This window comes from Ambystoma mexicanum, chromosome 2q (genome assembly GCF_040938575.1).
Source record: "Ambystoma mexicanum isolate Mex_15411 chromosome 2q, UKY_AmexF1_1, whole genome shotgun sequence".
In the NCBI taxonomy this organism is placed as follows: domain Eukaryota; kingdom Metazoa; phylum Chordata; class Amphibia; order Caudata; family Ambystomatidae; genus Ambystoma; species Ambystoma mexicanum.
This window is the reverse complement of record NC_090924.1, coordinates 752,937,138-752,959,215: the sequence shown is the minus strand read 5'-3', so window position 1 is coordinate 752,959,215 and position 22,078 is coordinate 752,937,138. Positions and strand designations below refer to the sequence as shown.

At 46.1% G+C, this 22,078-nt stretch overlaps 1 protein-coding gene across 1 annotated transcript in view; it reads left to right on the top strand.

Annotated features, from left to right (window-relative positions):
* NCAPG2 (non-SMC condensin II complex subunit G2) overlaps positions 1–22,078 on the top strand; it is a 1,155,695-nt gene that overhangs the window by 859,383 nt on the left and 274,234 nt on the right. Inside the window, exon 20 of the mRNA XM_069647980.1 lies at positions 21,350–21,466. Within this exon, the coding sequence (XP_069504081.1) occupies positions 21,350–21,466 (117 nt within the window). The remainder of the gene's footprint in view (positions 1–21,349; positions 21,467–22,078) is intronic.

Genomic DNA, 22,078 nt, shown 5'->3' with positions numbered 1-22,078 from the left:
CCCTCACCTGATTGCATTGTGCTCTAGTACTCTGAATAGCCCTATCGCATCTGCACTACGTAAATGTACTAAAATGAACTTCCCAGTAACCAGTGCTTTAGGTCTCTGTGCTAAAGTCGATTCTAGATGCCAGTTTGCTTAAATATCTTCACTGCTTCTCCACAACGTAAAGGTACCAATTGTTAGCTCATGGCACCTCCCAGACAATAACGACTTAGGTACTTCACCGAAGTAACTACTTAATCTAGCCTCCTGTACAGCCTGTGTTGAAATTTGCTCCCGGCCCAAACTGTGCAGCTTGTATTAAAATTCGCACACTGCTTAACTGCCCACCTAGCCATCCGCTATGTCATCCTTCCATAGAGCCACGCTAGCGCTTGCCTCCATCCTTCCTCTAGTCCACACAGGGACACCAGCACCCCCCAACCACTCCCACGCTACCCTACCCTTACCCAAACCCCACTCTCCCTTCACCATCAACCCCACAGTCCATGTCGCCCCATCAGCCCTTCTGAATGGATATTACGCTACGCCACACGTCCCACCCCCATTCCACATACGTAACCAAAGACTCGGCACTCGGCTCACCAAACCCCAAGCCTTTGCCAAGCCCAAAATCACACCCAGCCCCACCCCTCACCATCCACTCCACAGGAATTCCAAAACCAGCAATCCCCCACTACTACCTCCTAACCTCAAAGGAGCCCTTATCAACGCTCAGTCTCTTGTGGCACACGCCCCAGAGATCTCGGACATTATCACCCTCAACAGTTTGGACTTCCTAGCAGTAACCGAAACCTGGCTCCACCAGGCAGCAGGCCCTGCTCTCTCAGCCCTACCATAAGGGTACTCCATCATCAGAGCCGATAGAACTTCCAACAAAGGCAGAGGATTAGCCTTCATCGCCAAGTCCCACCTAGCACTTAGAGCCATACCCCAAATAAACTTCCACTCCGCAGAACTCTTATCCGTGAAACTCTCACTGACACCAACCACCACAATACTCATGCACCTCGTCTACCGGCCCCCCGGCCCATCGTCCACTTTCGAGACCGATATTCTTGACCTCCTCTCCACACACACCATACTCGCTTCAAAAACCATCCTCCTAGGTGACCTAAACCTTGGCCTCCATGACCCCAACGACCCACACGCCCTATCCCTGGCCAGCTCCATATCCAACCTCAGTTTTGCACACAGAATCTCCACGCCAACCCACTCCAAAGGCAGGACCCTGGACTGGATCGCTGACCTTAACTGTGCCATAACCGTTACCCAAAATGAGCCTGTTGCATGGTCCTACCACCACCTCATCCAGTTCTCCATCCCGAGACCACCCCCCACAAAAACCAACACCGAACCTCCATCGCTAGCCAGAAACTGCTGTAACATCTCCATAGAAAGCCTCCAACCACTCACTAAAAATATTATTTGCAAACCAAAAGCTAACAACCTCGACCCAACATACCTAGTGGACCTCTACAACAACACCCTCAAGTCAGCCTTAGACACTGTCGCACCCCTCAAACTCAGGAAACCTAAACCCCAAGCACACCTCAACAAATGGTTTACCCCTGAGTTAAAAAACCTTAGAACCTTAAAAAGAGCTGCCGAAACCACCTGGCGAAAAACACCCTCTATCTCCAATAGAACAGCGTTCACGCTAGCATCCGCTACTTACAAAACAGCCATTTTATCAGCCAAAAAACATACCTACGATACTAGAATCCAAAACGCCAATTCCAGAACAAAAGAATTATTTAACATCCTAAAAGAGCTAGAGTCCCCAGCACCCCCTACCCAAGACTGTATCAACAATGCAGACTGGTGTACCAAAATACAGCAAGCCCTAGCAGACAAAATGACCCTCCTCCAAAACAAAATCAAAGCTAAAAAGGCTACCCTTCAAAAGGACCACCAAGCTGCTAACCTCCACCTCGACAGAACCCCCAGCTGTCCACCTTTCACTTTCTCCCAAGTAACACCTAAGGAAGTCGAAAACATTATTAAAAGCCTAAAACCCTCTCACTGCCAAGGTGATGTCTGCCCAGCCACCATCATTAAGGATGGAGCCAAACTCCTTGCCCCCTTCATAACCACTGTGATCAACTCCTCCTTCGCCTCCAATCAGGTACCCCAAAATCTTAAGGAAGCCTGGGTCATGCCACTACTAAAGAAAGCCAATCTGGACCCGAATATTCCCACCAACTACAGGCCTATCACCACAGTCCCCTTTCTCCTAAAGATCCTGGACCGTGTGGCATACTTGCAGATCCAGAAACACTTAGATGTGAACAGCCTCCTCGGCCTCAGACAAATCCGGATTCAGACCTAGACATGGGACTGAGACTGCTCTCCTAGACCTAAAGATTAAAATGGATGAGGCAAAGGATAAAGGCAAACTTGCAATCCTCCTATTACTAGACCTAGCCGCAGCTTTTGACCTTGTCGACCACCAAATCCTGTCCAAACACCTCTCCACTGCCGCAGCTTTCTCTTCCAATGCATCTGATTGGATCAAATCTTTTCTAGCAGACCGCACCACCAGAGTTTTTTTACCCTCAGCCTCCGCAGACCCAACTCCAATCCTGTGTGGCGTCCCGCAAGGATCGTGTGTGTCACCCACGTTATATAACATCTTTACGAAGCTCCTATTCGACCGACTTGACAACCTGGGTGTAGTCTATACCAACTACGCTGACGACACCCAAGTCCTCATCCACCTCACCGGCTGTTACGACCATGACTCTAAATTACTCAACAGCATCTATCTTGAAATCCAAGCCTGGATGGCTAACAACGGTCTTTGTCTCAATGACGACAAGACAGAGCTGATGATCGTAGGCTCTCAGGCTCGCCTGAACAAACTTGACCGCAGCTGCTCGTCTTTAGCCATTGACAACAACACAATCAGCGTCTCCAAGGAGATAAAAACCCTGGGGGTCTACTTCGATTCAATCCTTTCCCTCAGAAAACAGGTCAACAGCATTGCATCCTCCACAGCCTGCACAAACAAACTTATATATAGTTGCAAACCCTTCCTATCTACAAGTAGCTGCCTAACGCTAGCCAGAGCACTCGCTCTCTCCAAAATTGATTATTGTAACACACTATTCCTCGGCACTTCGGAACATAACCTCAACAAACTTCAGGTGCTCCAGAATAACTCACTAAGAGCAGCTCTCAGCCTCCCGAGATCCTGCCACATCTCCACACACAGACAAAATGCTAACTGGCTGCCCATCAGTGACAGAATCACCCTTCGCACCCTGGCCATCACGCACAAATGCCTCACCAATTCCGCACCGAAATATCTCGCAGACAAACTCTGCCCCCACCAACCCACCCGCATCACCAGATCTTCCAATTCTTCAAACCTAATGATCCCAAGATATAACCTTAAATCAGCAGGCGGCGCCAGTTTCCCAGTTCACCCTCAAACAGGAACACTCCTTCCTCACCTTCAAAGCCAGCATAAAAACGTGGCTAACCAACAACCCTTCCCAGTAAGGGACCAGCCACCTCAGTTACAGATCCCAATACAACCATCGTACACCGTTGCCTATTATCTGTGTATCTTGTAAACCGACCCAACTGTAACCAGGGTCACTGTAACTTGTTATCGACCCAACTGTAACCAGGGTCATTCCTTTTGTTATTTATTGGCATAACCTTTTGCAACCTGTAACCTACATTCTCAAGCGCCCAGTTACCCCTGGGTTCGGCGCGCGATACAAGTAATAAACAAATACAAAATACAAGTCCCCGTAACATGTGTCTAATTCAGAGCAAATCCCCAGTAATTACTTTGTGGACTGAGTCCTTCACACAGCGTCCAAGTTGTGATGCACTTAAAACTTCCTCTTGCCGACTACGAGTTCGCAGGCGAGGCAGATGAAATCCAAACGGCACCAAATAGAACTGCCAGGGTGACCAGTCAAACAGTCTTTACACTTCCTCATGCACTTCCAGGATACAAGCATTACAATTGCTTCATTTATATTCACAGGGGAGTGCCTTCCTAAACCATTGTTTCGTTGCTGCTAGCCTTGATGAAGGCTTGGCCTTTGAAAGAAATCGGCCACAGATAGCCGAAACTCGAGTAGACTGTCTCTTTACAGTGATTCCTTCCGTAGTTTTTTTTGGTGGATATTACAATAAGGCAACTATACCTTTGTATTTGGTTAGCCAATACACTAGTGCGGCTCAAGGTGTACATTCTGTTATCTTGTCTTTTTCATTTTGTTCACTATGTGTCACAGTGGTGGTGGATAATTGCTCCCTATAGTCTCTTGTGTTTTTTTTCCTCTTTGGGTGGCAGTTGATTTTCTTTTCAATTTAATTAATTTTATTGCTTCCATTTTTGCAATTGCTTAGATTTAATTATTTTTGGATGCTGTTTTATATGGCAAACATTAAATGTTTACGTAATTGTTCTCATTTGTGGTTAATTTCGTTTTTTGATTATCCATTTTTGAAATTTGGTTTGCCTTTTCTTTTTATTGCTGTGAAACCACTTTTTCAGGCTCCCCCCCCCTTATCTGATTAATGTGGCTCAGTCTCTCTTTTCTTGGTTTCTCATGCACGGGGTGGAGAAAAAGCTTTGAGCTGTGGATTAAGAGTGAGGGTGTTGTCCATTTAAATTCCAGAACTACTTACTATGCTCGATGGGATTGGGGAGGGTCCCATCTCATCGGGCCAAGGGATGGTGGTGAAGTTAGAACCTGTAGGATTACTGGGCATCACCTCTATTTTGCTAGGATTGAGTTTTAGTCTGTTTGCTGTCATCCATGCATCCACCTGTGCAAGGCAGTTTTTAATGTCAGGGGTGTTTGGTGATGGTGTAGATTGTGTGTCATCTGCATAGTTGTAGCAGGAGATACCAGATTTATTGATGTGAAGTAGGGGTGACATAGAGGTGAGAGTTTGGATCGTTGGGGTACTCCACAGGCAAGTGGGCGATGCCGAAAGTAGAAGGGGCCCAAGATTGTGGTTTCTGTTCTACCCATGAGAAAGGAGTCTTCATCAGGATCTCCTGACTGATGGTGTCAAAAGCAGGTGAGCTGTCCAGCAGGATGCGTGCGCGCTGGGTTTTCCTCTGCATTGTTTTTAAGTAAGTGCATCCCAGCTGGGACACAGAGCTGATTATATACTCCTAGAAGGTCTAAAACCATGCTGTGCCGCATTAAGGATTTAGTTTATTTCGTTAAAGTCCCGGAGTTGATTGATATTCATTTTTCCAAAGATTTTGCCGTGAAAGGCGTATTTGAGATGGTGTGAAAGCCTGTTGCATCATATGGATGTGCTCTGGGCTTTTTGACAAAAGGTCTGGTGTATGTGGATTTCAACTAATTTGGCACTCTTCCGGTGCTGATGGAGTCATGGAGGAGGGATAGTAAAATGGGCGCCAAGACTGGGGATTTAATGATTGATTTTTAAAGATTGGGGGGCCATGGATCATCGAGCGATCCTGATGGGTTGCATAATTCAATGATGGCTTGTAGATCCTCTGAAAAAAAAAAGCTGGAAAGACACTAGAGAGGTGGTAGTGGGAGGTGTTGGTGAGATGTCGGTGGCATGCTGATGGAAGCAACTTTCATTGTCAAGGTGACCCTGGACGTCTAGGATCTTTTGGCTGAAATGTGCAGCAATCTGGTCAAAGCTCTTGTGTAGGGGTTAGGGGTGCTTTACATGATGTCTGGTCTTTGAATTCCTTGATGATTTTAGCCATTTGCCTTTCGCTGTGATGGACTGAATCAATGCGGTTGACATAGTGTGGTTTCTTTGCTTTCAGTTCTTGAACCCTGTAAAGGTATCACTGTTGATGGTAGGCAAATTTGCTAGTGTCTAGATACTTTTTCCTCAAGATTTTCTCCAGTTTCCAATTTTAATTTTTTAAGTTATTTAGTCCGGGGGTGAACCATTTAGCTTGTTTCTTTGTTTGAGAGTTTTTGAAAGGTTTTTACAGAGCAATGCAGTCCAATGCCGAAATAATCTAGTTGTGAATGTGGTAGAGTTTGGCATCCAATGTAGTTGTTGGTCCATCTGCCGGTACCGCAGATCTGGTTGCCTCCAGTCTTTCCAGTAGAGAGCTGATGTGTATGCCATTCCACGATCTGGTCATTGTTGGGGGTTCTTTTGAAGGTCCTATGAGATGAGGCGTTGTGTCTCTGTGAATATTGGGAATGGGATAGATAAGTGACCCCTCCCACCGCCCCGAGGAGGTGCACTTGAGAGCAGACAATAATGGTTTCATTACAAAAAATCCATCCGGAGTTTGTCCATCTCTGTGTGGACCTTTGACTATCTGTGGTGTAATACAGCAAGGTTTGCTCCAAGTGATTTTGTAATGGTGTCTTCTTTCTCAAGCCAGATGTTGAAATCTCCAGGTATAGTTAGTAGTTGCCGATCTATGGGCAGGATGGCGTCAGTGAGTTTGTCAGCATTGTCAGGGTTGTAGGAGGGAGGGCTATAAGAAGCTTAGTGTGGCTGTGAGAGAGATGGAGCAGGTCACAGGGAGCAATTCGCAGTCAGGAATGTTGTCAATTGAGGGTGTTGAGACTATGAAGGAGTCTCTGTGGACCAGAGCTATGCTACCTCTATTGTTGCAATTAGCAGAGATGATCTTGAACCCTGATGAGATCCTCTTGTGGATAACTGTGGATAACTAGGGACTGTTGATCTGAGAGCCATGTTTCTGTGATGAAGATTAAGTGATGAAGATTAAGTCCATCTGGTCTTCAGAGAGAAGGTAAAAAATGTCTGAGGATTCCTTGGAGACAGAACATGCATTGATCAGGAGGCATCTTTGTGCCTGTCATTTCTCGGTAGGGTTCTGTTTTCATTAGTTTCCCACAGCTCCACGATGAGGCTTTCAGATTCAGAGAGACTTTGCAGCTTCTTCTTGGTGTATCTTAGTACCTGCTGCATGGTTGTGGTGGATGGTGCAGGCTGTCCTGTGGTGAATGGAGTAACAGGTTTTGTTTCTTGCGAGCCCAATCTTATGATTGGTTGAATGGCTGTCTGGGTAAAGGCAGGCAAGGGATGTTCTACCGTTGGTGAGCCCCGCTTCTCGGATCAATGTTAGATCAGGTGTATGCTTCAGGTGGTAGTTGGAGATTAAAGCAATCAATGCTCTTGAGGTGCGGTACTGGGAAGCCTGTAGAGTCTCAAGGTACCTGATCGGAAGGGGTAGTGATGGCTGCTTCCATTTCTCTCCTTGTTCTTGCTTCCTTTCCAATTCTATCTTTGCGGTTTCTAGGCATCTTTCCACCCTGTAGTTATTGAGGTTTGGTAAAAGGGGAAATAAGGTAGGGAGGGGTGATATTTCACTTGATTTTCTTCAGGCCTGCGTTTGTGATTCATTTGTTTAAGGATTTCCTTATCTGTGACCATGTTTAGTTGGGAAATGAGGGAACTTTTCTGAGCATGTTATAGACAAGTTGGGCTGTAGACTATACAGATGGCATGGTTTTCCAAAGGTCAGGATTTGGAAAGTGTTCCTTGAGTGTATCATGGTATGCGGCTTTGGTTATGATGCCAGACAGAATTAATGAGGAATTGTTAGTGTCTGTTAATCTGGGAGTGGGCCTAGTTTCAGTGAGATAGGACCGATTACGATAGAATCGATATAATAGGTGTGTTGATGTAACTTGGTGCTGGTTTCTCAGGTAGATACGGTGGGTCCTGCCATTTATGTTGGGGGTGTAGTTCAAATACCACAAGATATGCAGTTATTATGGGGATACTAGGGTGAGTTAATGTTCGTAGGTTGTTTGTATGCAGAGCCACTATGTGTTTGGTAATTGGGCGCAACTAACAGTAAACTAGTTATGTACTCGGCATAGAGGCAACAGTAATAAGTCTGTAATTGTGGAGGCCCAAACACTGATTCAAACCTCCCTAATTACTATGAACTGACTTTTATCACTTCTACCTTACAGAGCCTTTCCTCCTCTCCGGGGGGGAGTGTCCTAGATCCCATAGTAGGGGCTGTGGTAGGAATAGAGGTAGAGAAAAGCATATACGTGTCGCTGCATCAGTAAAGAGTAGGCAACAACTCTCTGCAGTGTGTGACTATTCTCAGTCATCTCACAGGTGTGGTTTGCTTATGTCACATGTATTTTATTAATGGTCTACTTCTCAAATCTTCTTCCAACTCTTTTTGTATTATGCACGCACATGCACCATATATATCGTATCAATATACAATACTTCAAATAGATGCCCCACACACATTACTCATGCTTAAAGGCTTCTGATAAGATTATCATTAATGAACACCCAATGAGTGCTTGTATACTCTAATGTATAGTGTAATTCTTTTAATTATGAGATATTAGTAATAAACTTTTCTATCATTATTGGCACTACACATAACACACTTAATATGCAAAGGCAGTAATGAATGTGCAGGTATCATTGCATCGGTCTACTCAAGACCAATCCATCTTTTCAGGAGCAAAGCAGCCATTTCAAATGTAACTGCCTACCTCATCAGATCTCGCTAGGCAATAGGTTTATATAATGACCTGCCCTCTCAATACCTCTCTGGTTTCCCAGTGTAGTATTAAAGATGGGTAAAACAGGTTTTCATATTCTCTACTATGCTTAGAAGGTAGGGAGATGAGAGCTGGTGGCTGGATCCCTGGAGGCCTGTACTATGCGCAATCCAAGAAAACATGCAAAAAAATATCAACCACCTATCATAATCACCATAGACCCTTTTAGCAAAAAGCTGAAAAATAGGAAAAATGCTTTAAAAAGAATCTGTGTACTTGGAATTGACCGTGGTGTTGGCAATATTGAATTGTGAATAAGGTATGTTGTTAGGGGGTGAGCTGATTGCCAGGGAAAAGGATATTCCTCATACAGGGCAGTTAAAAATAGTAGTTCTTCTCAAAAATAGTAGGTCTGCTCAAAAAGCAGTCTTTCTGATACTCAAAAAGCCAGAAAATGCAATTTCAGAAGATTCAAAATCCAGCCAGGAAAAGGAATGACCCCCCTCTCCATTTTGGTCACCCTCTAGCCTGGCTTCTGTCAGACCTATCCAAGGTTTTGTGATAGAGCAATTAAGTGTTCTGTTAGTCCCATTAAATTGAGGGATACGTGCTATTTACCTTTCATCCATCTAAGGTGTTTAATGAGAAGAACATGGAATGTACTTAATATGTTAGGAAATCTGTGTGCATATAGGCTTTCCTCTATGAATGGCACCTGTTGATACACTTATGCATCAATCTGTTTTTGTTTTGTTGAATTGTATAACATAATTCCTGTACGATTTATGGGTCCATGCAATTTCTATGTGTGTAGAAGTGTACATTTAACTGACGAGAGTAAAATAAAAAATACTCCCAGTTTCATATTAATCAAGTGTTTGTGGTATATATATCTCTTCTCCTTGGTGCTCCCCCATCTTTCCCCTGGATATGTATAAATAAGAGATATAACAGGGGACCAGATATACATCTAATTTTATTTGCATCCGAACTAATTGCAATTAGCTTTGACTGTTCCAGTCAGGACAACCCCCCTTGTGTGTTTTTGAAGGGAGCTTCTAGGCTGATTCTGGGTGGTCGTCCTACAGCCTCTAATATGCCTCGCCCAGCTCTGTGAACCGCTCTGCTCTTGCCCCTCTCAAAGCTCATCTTTTTATAGTTTCGGAGGGTTGTTTTACCTAGGCTGTTGCATCCCCTCATTAGCAAGGTGCTGACTCCTCCCGTCAGAAGCAACTCTGCGTTTAGCAAGAGCCCGATGTTTGTATATGTCTAGCGCATTGTCAATGGCTTAAGCATTTTACCCAGTGGAAAGTTGCTTACGTATCACACTAGGGCTAGATGCTAAATAACCTACGTCCTATTTTCACCCTTTCTCTCCCATATGCGGCCTTGGCCCGAAACGCTGTAGTTTCTGTAGACATTGTTATTTTTTCCAAGAACATTTTGTTTTATTTACTATAAAAATCAGGACAATTTGGAACACTTCCTGAACTGTTGGAGTACAGTCAGAGGTGTTGTTTATGCGATGGGCTTGCATGTTCCCAAACAAATGAAAGGTTGGCCCTCAGCCCAGACATCCAAACTAAACATAATTCTCTTTTCATAATTGTTAATTCTGCCCATTGCCTGAATACATTTTAATGCAATTCCACCATGTATATGCCTGCCTGCTGACTGGTTTGGGATTCTGCCATGTGACATTAGTGGCATATGTTTCCTGTTTTGTTTGTCTAGGAGTGTTTTGAATAGAATATTAGGATTTTTGATCATTATATTTTCTATTCATTTCCTTATGGACTTGGCACGAGTAAACCCCTGAAGATGGGATGTTTCCCAAACCGCATAGGGTCTGTTGTGCTTTTCCCTCTGCTAAGGTTTTGTAATATTGTTTAGGTTTGTTTTGGACAATTGTTTAAATTATGACAATTTTGCTGATAGGTGTTCAATAGGTGCTAAGATTCTTTCTTTTTGTTATATTATTTATTTGTACATTTATAGCAGCATGCACAGCCCATGGGCATCTAGGCGCTAGTTAAAAGTAGAGCAAACAGAAGTCAGTAGGGGCCGGGCAGTGGGAGGAGAGTCAGTTGAACAACAGAGTTTTGAGATGCTTACTGAAAACATTGTAGGAAGGTTCTGCATGCAGGTATGTGAGTAGCTTGTTCCAGAGAGGCGGCGCCCGGACTGGGATGCTGGTGCCCCAGCTTTAGCACGATTCAACCTTGGGGTGACAAGGAAGTGACTGTCGGCAGCCCTAGAGTGTCTTTCTGTTTTTTTTTCCCTTAGATTGGCAGCAAGGTAGCCTGGAACTTTATTCGAGAGACAGCTGTGGGTAAGGGATAGGATTTTGAAAATGGTTCTATCCTTAACTGGAAGCCAGTTGGCAGATCTCCTGATCTCTGATATGTGGTCCCGTTTGCCAATGTTAAGGGCAGCTCTGAGAGCATTGTTCTGGGTAGTTTGAAGTTTGCAGAGTTTTTTTTCTGAAGTGCCGCAACACAGGGAGTTGCAGTAGTCACGTTTCGAGCATGTGAGTGCAATTTACAAACTGTTGGTGGTAGTGAGGAAAGGTTTGCTGGCATTGATTAGTTTAATCGAATAGCCTGATGTAGAAACTATATGGTTGACGTGGCACGTCATGGAGAGCGATGAGTCATGGTATACCCCAAGGGTCTTAATAGAGGGTGCAACGATAATCTTGTGGCCCTCAATGACTAAGTATGTGTAGTCCTTGGGGAGACTCTTCAGGCGGGCAAGGGACCCAATAAGCAGGAGTTCAGTTTTTTCATCATTGAGGCAGAGACTTTGTGCTGCCATCCAGGATTGAATAGATTTGTACATTTCCTTGATTCTAATGGTGTCTTTCAGGTGGTCGCTGGAGAAAGGGATAAGAATTTGGGTATACAAGATTCTCAGTGTGTCAAGATGATTGAATAGTGGCTTGGTATAGACGACGTACAAGGTGGGAGAGACACAAGCCTTGGGGTATTCGAGTTTGGTGTCGGGGAGGCAGTGGCCTTGCCCGCAAATATATTTATTTATTTTGATATTTGTATAGCGCGCCAAGCCCAGAGGCATCTGGGCACTGTTCTTGACAGTAGTGAAACAAAAATTACATGATTCTATATATACATAGAATAGTGCAATACATCATACATATTAGGTTAGTTTTCTTTCAGGTCGTACATGAAGTTGTGGTAGCTGAGAGAGGCTTGAGAGGCTTACTTTAACACATCCTGTGTGAATAGCCAGGTTTTCACATTTTTGCAGAAGGTCGCACAAGGAAGATTCCAACTTTAATGAGGCTGGCAAAGCGTTCCAGTGTTTGGGGGCTACCACTGGGAAGCTGCTACCCCCGGCTTTCTGTAACTTAAATCTGGGGATGGAAAGTAGGTGAGAGTATGAAATGTAGGTCTGTTGGATTGGTTCATGGAAAATGTATTGGCTAAATACTTGGGGCTGGATGAGTTGGACATTTGTGCATCTAAGAGAGGGTTTTGATTAAAATTCGCTCTTGGACACGTAACCAGTGGGTGTTCCGTCTCGTCATAGTGATGCAAGTGTTTTTTGGGGAAAGTTCAAGGCTGCTCTTAAGGTGTTTTGAATCACCTGCAGTTTTTTGATATTGTGGATCTTAGTGCCAGCATGGTAGTAGCCTAGTCCGGATAGGATAAGGTCTCTAGCCAGTGTAATGCAGCTGTCAGAAGACGGGAAGTGTCCAGAGGCATTGACAAGTTTAGACGTGTAAGCTGCTGCAGATTATATGGCATTGACTTGTCTAGTTAAGGTGACAGGTGAGTCAAGGTAAAAACCCAGGGTTTTTACTTCCTTGGATACTGTAATAGTGTTGCCGTCGATAGTTTAGGACTTGAAGGAGTCGCAGAGTTTGTTGAGACGGTTTTGCGATCCTATGAGGAGTCATTCTGTTTTTTCATCATTTAGACACACACCATGTTGGGCCATCCAGGCCTGGATGGTTTGATTGCGTTTAGAGATTTAGAATCTGGGTCTTGAGAGCCAGAGATAAGTATGAGGATTTGGGTGTCATCTGCATAGTTAGTATAGTTGACACCCAAGTCGTCAAGACGGTCAAATAGCGGTTTAGTGAAGATGTTGTAAAGTGTAATGGAGACACAGGAGTCTTGAGGTACTCCGCACGGTTCCATGTCATTTCATTGCAGGATGTTTTTTCGCTGGGTTTTTTACCATGGATTTTCTTTCGAAATTTTTATTTTTTATATATTCCCGAACACCCACACCCGATTTATATTATATAGTTCGGTTCGATCGAGTATTTTTTCCAATTGGGCTCAGCAGTTCTCTTAGTTCTACGCATAGTTTTGAGGTTAATAGTGCACCATGAATTTAGGTGGGCTAGGGGTTTGGCTTTGTGCATGGATAGGGGTGCTGCTTTGCCGATAGCTGCTAGTAGAGTTTGATTGTATATTTCTACCATGGCGGTAGGGTCGTTGGTAAGGTGGTCTTGGTATGCAGTAACAGGGTGTAGCGAGGGAAGGATTTTTTTTCTGCTGTGAAGTTGCATGAATTTCTGGATAGAACAGCTGGTGCAGTAGGAAAGGGGGGATCTGTTAGAAAAGAAGGATGCAATCCAGTTGTTGGCTTCAGGGGTGAAGAGGGCAGCCGATGTTAGGGCTTGCCATTGGATTTTAGGGTCCACAAGGTCGAAATCCTGCTGAGAGGTCAAGAAGGAGGAGCAGGGATAAGGATATCTTGCCGATAGCACAGTCAAGCTGTTTTTTTAAGTCAAGGAGGACTGTTTCTGTCCCGTGTTTATGGCGGAAGCCTGACTGGCAGGAGCCTAGAATGTGGTAGTGTTCGAGGAAAGATTGTATTTGTAGATGGGCTACTCTGTCCATGATTTTGAGGAGAAAGGGGATGGTAGTGATGGGGTGAAAGTTGGTGGGGATGGCAGGGTCGAGGGTGGGTTTTTTTCAGGAGTAGTGGGATCCAAGATTCTTTAAATGAGAGGGGACAGAGCAGGCTGTAAATGAGTTGATGATGGTGGCTATCAAAGGGAGTAGGGACTCAACAGTCTTTGACCAGGGCAGCTGAGAGCGTATCTCCCTTGGATCGGGAAGGTTTAAGGCCAGCAATGATGTTAGCAAGGGCAGTGATGCTAGTGGGCTGGAATTTAAAGGGTGGGATGTCGTCCTGCGTGGGCTGAGTGGCTTGTTTGGCTTGTATTTTGGATTGGAGATGTCATTTTTCCTGTGAGGGTGTCTTGGATCTTATTATACCAGGTTGTTGTCTTTGATCATGTAGTCTGGGGGGGATAAGGGAGTTTCAAGGTACGGAGAATGGTGAAGAGTTCCAGGGAGCTTGAGGCTGCATTGGCAATTCTTACTTTGTATGTGGAGGCTTTTGAGGTGAGGATCAACTGTTTGTATTGGTGTTCGAGTGAAGAGAGGTGGCTCTTGTTAGTGGAGGTGGGGGATTTAAGCCAGATGGCTTCTGCTGTGCGTTACGCTTCCCTGGCGGCATATAGTTCCGGGGTGTACCAGGAGTTGAGATGGTTCGGTTTCTTGGACTTCTTAGCTTTGAGGGGAGCATGGTAGTTGACAGCGTAGTGAAGCAGGGTGTTATAATGGTTGACGAGGACCGTGGGGTCTTGTCTGGTGGGGAGAGGTGAGTTGATGAGAGGTGTAATGGTGCAGCTCGTCAAGTTGTGTCCGCTGCGGGTCATGGTTATGCTATTAGCAGGACTGGCTTAGTGAGTTTACTAATGGCTGGGACGGGGAAGGTGATAGTGTGGTGGTCTGACCAGGGGCACGGTTGGTTGGAAGAGATGGTAATGTTGCATTTGTGGTCTAGCAACTAGTCGAGTATGGGCGGTCAGAGTGTGTGAGTTCTGTGATGATTTGGGTACATCCAAAGACTGCCATGGAGGTGGCTATGGCAGTTGCGTCTGTCATTGGAGTAATTAAATCCCAGGTTGAGGTCAACTAGTATTATGAGTTGCGTGGAGGATTTGAGGTTGGCGGCGATTAGTTGGGTAAGCTCATCTTCAAAGGAAGCAATGGGGCTGGGCGGACGGTATATGAGATGTAAGGTAATATGCAAGCATCTAAGTTTTGGCAGACAGATTGACAATTGGGAATACGTCTTGTGGAGGAGGCGTGTAGTGGGAGACGGTCTTTGTAGATGAGGGCTACTCCTCCACCTTTCCTTTCTGGCCTGTCACATCAGAGGATGGCATAGCCTGCAGGAATGACAATGGAGAGGGTTGGGCCTGTTAAGGGTGAGTCTGAGGGGGAAATCCAGCTCTTGGTGAGGGGCAGGATGTCTAGGTCGTTCGTGGTGATGAGGTCGAGTATTTTGTGGGGATGAGCAGTGATGGATCTGGTGTTGAGGAGGGTGCAGCGCAAGGGTGGGTTATGGGATGTTGTAGTGTGTGTGTTGGGGTGTGTTATGATAGATTGGTGTGAGGCAGTGTGGCTATGCACAAATCTAGCGTTGGAGGTCTGTGCTGTGGTAACATGGAACCAGTCTACACATGGCATAGTGGTTCTGTACTGCAGGTTGGCATATCCGGCTCTGATGTTGGGTGGGTGTGAGTTGCAGGCTGTTGAGGTAGGGGTGATAGCGAAATGGGTCTTGAGGCCAGGCCTAAGGCTGTGACTGGGGGCATGGCTGTACCCATGTGTGAGGGAGGGTTGTAGTACGCGTAGTGTAGCGTGGGCATAGGCATGCTTATTAGGGAGTTTTGGCGGGTAGTATTGTGGTGGTTTTGTGTGGTGGGTGAGTTTTCAGTGTGGTGGATGTAGGTTGGAGATGGGGGCATTCTGAGGGGTTGGCATTCTTCGTATTGCCAGTGGCATTCGGTGGGGCTAAGGACAGTGTATCGACGGGCTGGAGAGGTGGGGTGATGGTGAGGCAGCATAGCGGGTTGGGCGTGTTGCTTATGTGCTGCATGGTGTTGGTAAACATGTCTGTGCCGGGCAGGATGCAAGGTGGTGCTAGTTTCAGGTCTTTAGATGTAATTTTGTGATGGGAGCTAGTAAGAGGGGAGTTCCTCCTGCGGGTTATGTTGAGGGCACATCTCCTTCAAGGTTGGTAGGAAAAGGGTGGGTGGTGGGAGGATGCACACTGAGGCGTGCTTGGCAAGCATGTCGTGTTGTGGGATGCATTGCTTGTGATTAGAGCCGTTAGAGGCGGAAGGAAAGTGGTGGGGGTAAGCAGGATGATAAATGGTGAGGCGCGGAAGCTGCTCGACATGGCGAGGGGCTGTGCCTGCACAGGTGGGTGGGAGGGAGTGCTCATATTCAACTGGATGCCCTTTTGTAAGTCCCTGGTATATCTAGTGGTATTTCTCACCTGGACACCGCTTACTGTGCTTTATAGTTCCCTTTGTGCCCAGCGGCACCCATTGCAACCCATTCACTGCTTGTCACTGGTGTGGGGGAGCGCAGACGCACCTATTCCGGGACCCGGTCTGGGTCGTGTCCTTCATCTGCTCCTATAATATGTGCGGTCGACTCAGGGCCGGGATGGTGCTCCTTAACCACGGGAATGACATTTTCCAAGTCACTCCTGCTGACTGCGGGGCGATGAATGGCCCGTCGCTTCTGCTACTCCTGGTCTCACTGTCTCTACAGCCACTGCCCAACTAGGGGAGTCAGCACAGCGGGCTGGGAAAGACGAGCTTGCTTCCCGCTCCCGGCCTCTGTGCAGAGCTCGAGGGCGGTAGTAGATTGGTGTGATCGGACATTCAAAAGTGTGCTCACTGCCCCTGCAGGCATCCACCTCAGTCCAGAAATGGTGGCGCAGTACCCAGATGGTAAAAAGTACAGTGGTTGCACGGCTCCCAATCCGAGCACTGGGTTACTAAGAATATGGAGGCCCAACTACGCCTTCAGGCATGTCCAGCGCTCTCCAGAGGTGCACAATAATATTGAATAGGCTGCTGCTACTGGTCTCCCCTGCACGCTCTGCCGTTGTAAGTATTGCATATTGCCACACAAGGTCTGGGCCTGCCCCCACCTTGTCTGCCAGTAGGGTCCAGGAGAAGAAAGTCACTGCGGCAGCTGGGTTTGTTATGTCTTGTCCAGCCATGTCCTCGTATACTCCCACTGCTCTATGCTCCGTCATGCAGCCGCCGAAGCCTCAATGTTGACGAGGGTGCGCTCCACCTCCACAGGTAGAGTAAAAGCAAGACAAGCCTCTTCCTAGCCAGCGGGATCCTGGCAGCCGCCGCAAGTCTCCAGCCTGCAGGGGAACAGGGCCATTGCACTCCCAGCCCAACGTGAGCTGCTGCCGGCCCCTTGAGGCCGCACTGATCTTGACGGCTCTCTGCGCCGCTCACTGCCTCTGTCTCAGTGCGGCTGCGGTCTGGCTGCCAAAGCGTGTCTTGTCAACCCCAGGCAGACAACAGGAAAGAGGAAACGGGGAAGGCAAGGATAAAGGGACCAGGACACAGGCCTGGACGTTATTGCGTCTGCGGATGTCTGCCTGCGATGCCTGCAGTACCACGACAGGCCTACATCGCAGACGAGGACGTAGGATCCCTCACTGCCACGTCCTCTTCAAATGTAAAAATCTCTGCGCTTACGCAGCCAATTTTCTCCAGATTTTTCCTGGGGGTGCCCTGATGTTTCCACTGGGGTTCACCTTCGTCGCAACCTAGAATTGGGAGCATAAAAGGGTGGCTCAGAACCCCTTTTCGTCCGGTGGTCCTCGAGCCACACGGTCAAGTCGCACGGTTACTTTTTGAATGTGTCATTAATTATAGCTTTGAAGAAATTTGGATGTCACCTTCTGTGACATTTATTTACACAGTGTGGGGCTGTGTTCTGCTTGAATCTCTTTTTGCCAGTCTGGTGTTTTCTCCAGCAGGTCTCTGGCCATTTAGAGCACTCTATTTGATGCCAGTGATGTGTATCTTCATGTTTCAGGAGATGTGCCAGTTTCAATAAGACCTGCGGGAATTAATAGCACTAGTTCATTCCCCGCTGGGGGATGAAGGATGATGTCCGATGAAGGCGGATGAATGATGTTGCAGCAGTTATGATACATACCTATGATACAGTAATCAGGGTGGCAACTCAGGAAGCATTGAACTGCTCAATGTAGGATCCATTAGGTAGTAGTAGAGCTTTGCAACTAAAAGGCAGGGAGATGATGATGGTGGTGGGAACTCTTGTGGACATTGTGGCCGCAGGTGGTGATGGATGCGTAGCGTAAGGGCTGTGGCACACACTGTGGGGATCTGCAAGTGAACAGCCTTTGTTCTCCTGTGGGGCACTGTTGGCACATCAACAGTCTGAAGTTGTGAGAAACCTGGCTAGCCCAGATAGCTTTTGCACATTCCCTCAGGTGGGGAAACATGTTGTGATTTTGACGGACTACATAGTGGCCATGCACTACCTCAACAAGCAAGGGGGTGTGTGTGGTCCCTGCCCCTATGCAGGGAGGCCTTGCAACTATGGTTCTGGCTGCTGGAGAACGAGATCTCAGCTTCTGCAGCCCATCTGGCAGGAATGAAGAACAGGCTGGCGGACTGTCTGAGCAGGCAGAGCATGGTCTTGCATGAGTGGGAGGTGTGACTGGAGGTCCTGGAGATCCTTGCCTTATGGGGTACCCCTGTAGTAGATCGGGTTTTCCACAAGGGCAAACATAAAGTGCAGGCAGGTCTGCTCGAGGGATTTCCCAGTGAGGCGTTCAATTTGGGACACATTCTTGGTGGAGTGGGTCTTTGATCTACAGTATGCATTCCCTCCGATGCCCGTGAACCCGTGGGTTCTGAGGTCTTCGAGACTGGACCTCCTATCCCAGCCGGAAGGTCGGCTGCTCCCCCCCGGTACGACGTCCTTTCATCGCCAGGCATGTCAAAGCCTGCAATTTAAACATGTACAAAATAATGTGAAAGTGCATCACATTTTTGGGGGGTTGGGGAGAAAAGGGCAGATAAGTGGCTGGAGGTTCGGGTATAGTTAAAAATAGGTGCAGGAAAGGGAGGTCTGGGGGAGGGGAACCCCCCGCCCCAAACAAAACAAGTTTGAGCTTTTTCGTTATTTCATACACGTTTAAATTGCAGGTTTTGAAATGCCTGACGATGAAAGGACATAGAACCCTCCCCCCGAACCTGGAGTCTCTCAATTTGCATACGTGGCTCTTGAGAGGGTTCAGCGCGCGGTATAAATAAAGAAACTAAACTAATATGATGACTGGGGCCTCTCAGAAGAGGTGCTTGATGTGTTCCTGGCTGCACGCAAACCCTCCACTAGGTCTTTGTGTGCGTGCAGGTGGAGAAAATGTGAGGCGTGGTGTAGGGTTTGCAGGGAGGACACAATCTCATGCCCCCACCACCACAGTATTGGAATTCCTCCTGTCGCTGTTCTGAGAGGGCCTTCAGATAGGCACGGTTGAAGGTGATTTTCTTGCTTTGTCCGTGTTTAAGAGGTCTCAGGATCAGGGATCATTCTTTACTTTCCCAGTAATTACCCAATTTCTGAAGGGTCTTGTGAATTGGTTTCTGCCGGCAACATTTGTGGTTCTGGATTGGGACCTCAATATGGTGCAGACCTTTTTGATGGAGCCTCCATTTGAGCCTATGCATTCTTCTTCTGTTAAGTTACTCACCCATAAAACAGCTTTTCTTGTGGTGATTTTCTCCGCGAGGCGTGCAAGTGATCTTCAAGATCTCTTGCAGGCTGCCCTTCCTGCCTTTTTTTCAAGGAGATTGTCTCACTTAAAGACCCACCTAAATTCCTGCTAAGATGTTAGCAGAGTTTCACTTATCTCAGAGCATTGACCTGCCTGAATTCTACCCACCACCTCACCCTTCCAGGGATGAGGAAGGTCTAGAGAGGCTGGACCCAAAGAAGGCTCCCATCTTCTATGTGGCCATGACGGTGGACTTCATCCGTGATGACCAACCTTTTGTTACTGTCTCACAATCCAGGAAGGGCTGGAGGTGTCTAATCAGACAATTTCCTATTGGCTAGTCCTCTGCATTGCATATTGCTATGACAAAGCAGAAAGGAATTGCCATCAGGCATCGGGCCACATTACAGCAAGGGCGTGACAACCTCCTCTGAGTTGCAAAGGGGTGTGCCGGTGGAAGAGATCTGTCAGGCAGCGACTGTTCTTTGCTCCATACTTTCACAAAATATTAGTCTGGATTAGGCGGTAACAGCCGATTTGGGCGAGCAGTGTTGTAAAGCTTCCTAATTTGAAACTTTGACCCCGCCTCCACATGCTGTACTGCTTACGAAGTCAATCAGATGAGGAATCCCCGGGAGAATGCAATACATTGAAGTAGAAATTACTTACGGGTTGTGTTCTGTGTATGGATTCTTCACCAGCAGATTACTCGTCACCCTCCCATACAGCCCCAAGAGGAAAGCGGTCTAGTTGCCACTCCTAGTTTCTCTTTGTTGGTGGGACGACAACTTAAGTTTGTGACGTTATGAGCACATGTCTGTGGGGTTTAAATTGTGTACGGTCAGCCCGTGGCTTACAGTATGGTGATTCTTCCTGACAAAAGCGTTTTCCGGCTTCTCGTAAGCTGAATCATGTGGCTGCTGAGCTCAAGGGTACGGGGGGTGGAAAGAGGGGGGTGAGGTTAGGAACTGAATTATGGGGGCATAGTGATTTGATGTATGTACTGCCGACATCCCATCCAGAGTCGAGGAGTGGTTCTGTGAGACATGATGGGTTCGATGCTGAGCTGCGCTTCTCCGGAAAAAGAAGCTGATGCTGTAAGGGATATCTTTCAGTTCAAATGAGTCTCCGGGAGGGAGAAGAATCCATAGAAAGAACATTACTGGTAATTAATTTCTCCTTTGGAACTGTTGACTTTCGGCACAAGTCCCCAAACTATCGGAGTGTTGGTCTTTAGAAGAGCTAGGGAAGCTCTTCTAAGATTAGCCAGAGGTGTCTTTTCTAACTCATCTGAGTACTCACCTGCACTGGTTATTGAATCAAATGTTTTTCTATATCTCTCATGGGTGAATGTTTATATCCGTTTTATTGTGTTGGTGTGGCCATATTTAACTAGACGTTTTACTTGCTTAGTATTTATTTGAAAGGCCTAATCATTTTTTGTATATTTACCTGTTTAAATGGTATTACTGTTGTTGCCATGAGTGGAATCATTGTAGACCTAGATCTTTCTAAACCGTGCCACTCTGCTACTTAACTTGGGTTTGGCTAAAATCTGTCTTTTCCTGTTCACTATAACAGGCTTCTCAAAATCTTCCCCGGGGTTGATTTTAGAGATCCATCTTAACAAGCATACTTTTTGACTTGGCAAAGTCAAAGCATCAAGGTATGCCGAAATGCATCTCTCTTCTGGATCTTTCAGGGCTCTACCGCTGCATCAGATGTGCGCGCACATGTGATTCATCTGTGGAGCTCCACTGCCTTCCTCATGCACCTTCAAAAGGCAACATGTCCGGAGTGAAAGGCCATGCAATCTCCTCCTCATCCAGATTCAGTTCCACTGATGCAGGCCCCATACTGACGTTTTTTATCACTACCAAAAATACTTTATATTTTTGCAACCTTTTGAATGTTTAAAAATGTAACCGATAGAGGAGTTTGTGATAATAGTTAGCCTTAAATAGCCATGTCTGGAGTGAAAGGCCATGCAATCTCCTCATCCAGATTCAGTTCCACTGATGCTGGCCCCATACTGACGTTTTTTATCACTACCAAAAATACTTTATATTTTTGCAACCTTTTGAATGTTTAAAAATGTAACCTATAGAGGAGTTTGTGATAATAGTTAGCCTTAAATAGCAAGGGTTTGGAAAACAAATATGAACCTCTACTTGTAAATGTAGCATTTTACTTTCTGAGCAATGTTTTATACATTTAAATTACAGGAAGAATTGGTTTCAATCATGAGAACCTCTGGCACAGTGTTACATAGCATCAATCAAGCCACTGCTTTGAGAGCGTTCAGCCTTTATTGTAGACTAAGCATTCATCTTCAGCACAAGGTAAGCCATACTAAATTCAAGCCCCAAAATGCCATGTTATCACCCTTAATTTGTTACATTTTGAGGTATTTGTCCAGATTATAGAAAAATGAATGTAACCCAAACGATGCTTAAGGGTTCTATGCCTGTGTAGAGGCGTCAATTAATAGTTGGGGGGCTGTACTAATGGGGGTGGTACACATGCATGTGTACAAATGAACATTTTTCAAAATAATACTAGAAGAATAAGAAATATTTTCTCGTATGGATTTTTGTTCTTTGTATTGTATAGATTGATGTTTGCTCAAAATGCCAACACTCAGTGTAAGAAGACTGTTGTGTATGTAGGTGTCTGAATGTATTTGTTTTTCTGGGGCTTGTGAACCTGCCATGGATAGTCTTACATGTCATTTAATTGTAAAGTAAAAGAAATTGTCAGGGGTGTTCCTTTTGTACTATACCTATCCTACATGTACTCGTACCCACAACACTCCTCTGAGTCAAAGTCCTCTGGGTTATTTTTCCCCACCAAAGGTTTTGTCGCAAGAATAGAGGCTTGCACAGTATGATGCTAGTGCAACAACACGTTGTCAGCAAGAAAGAAGACCCCTACGATGCAGACGTGGGGGAAGG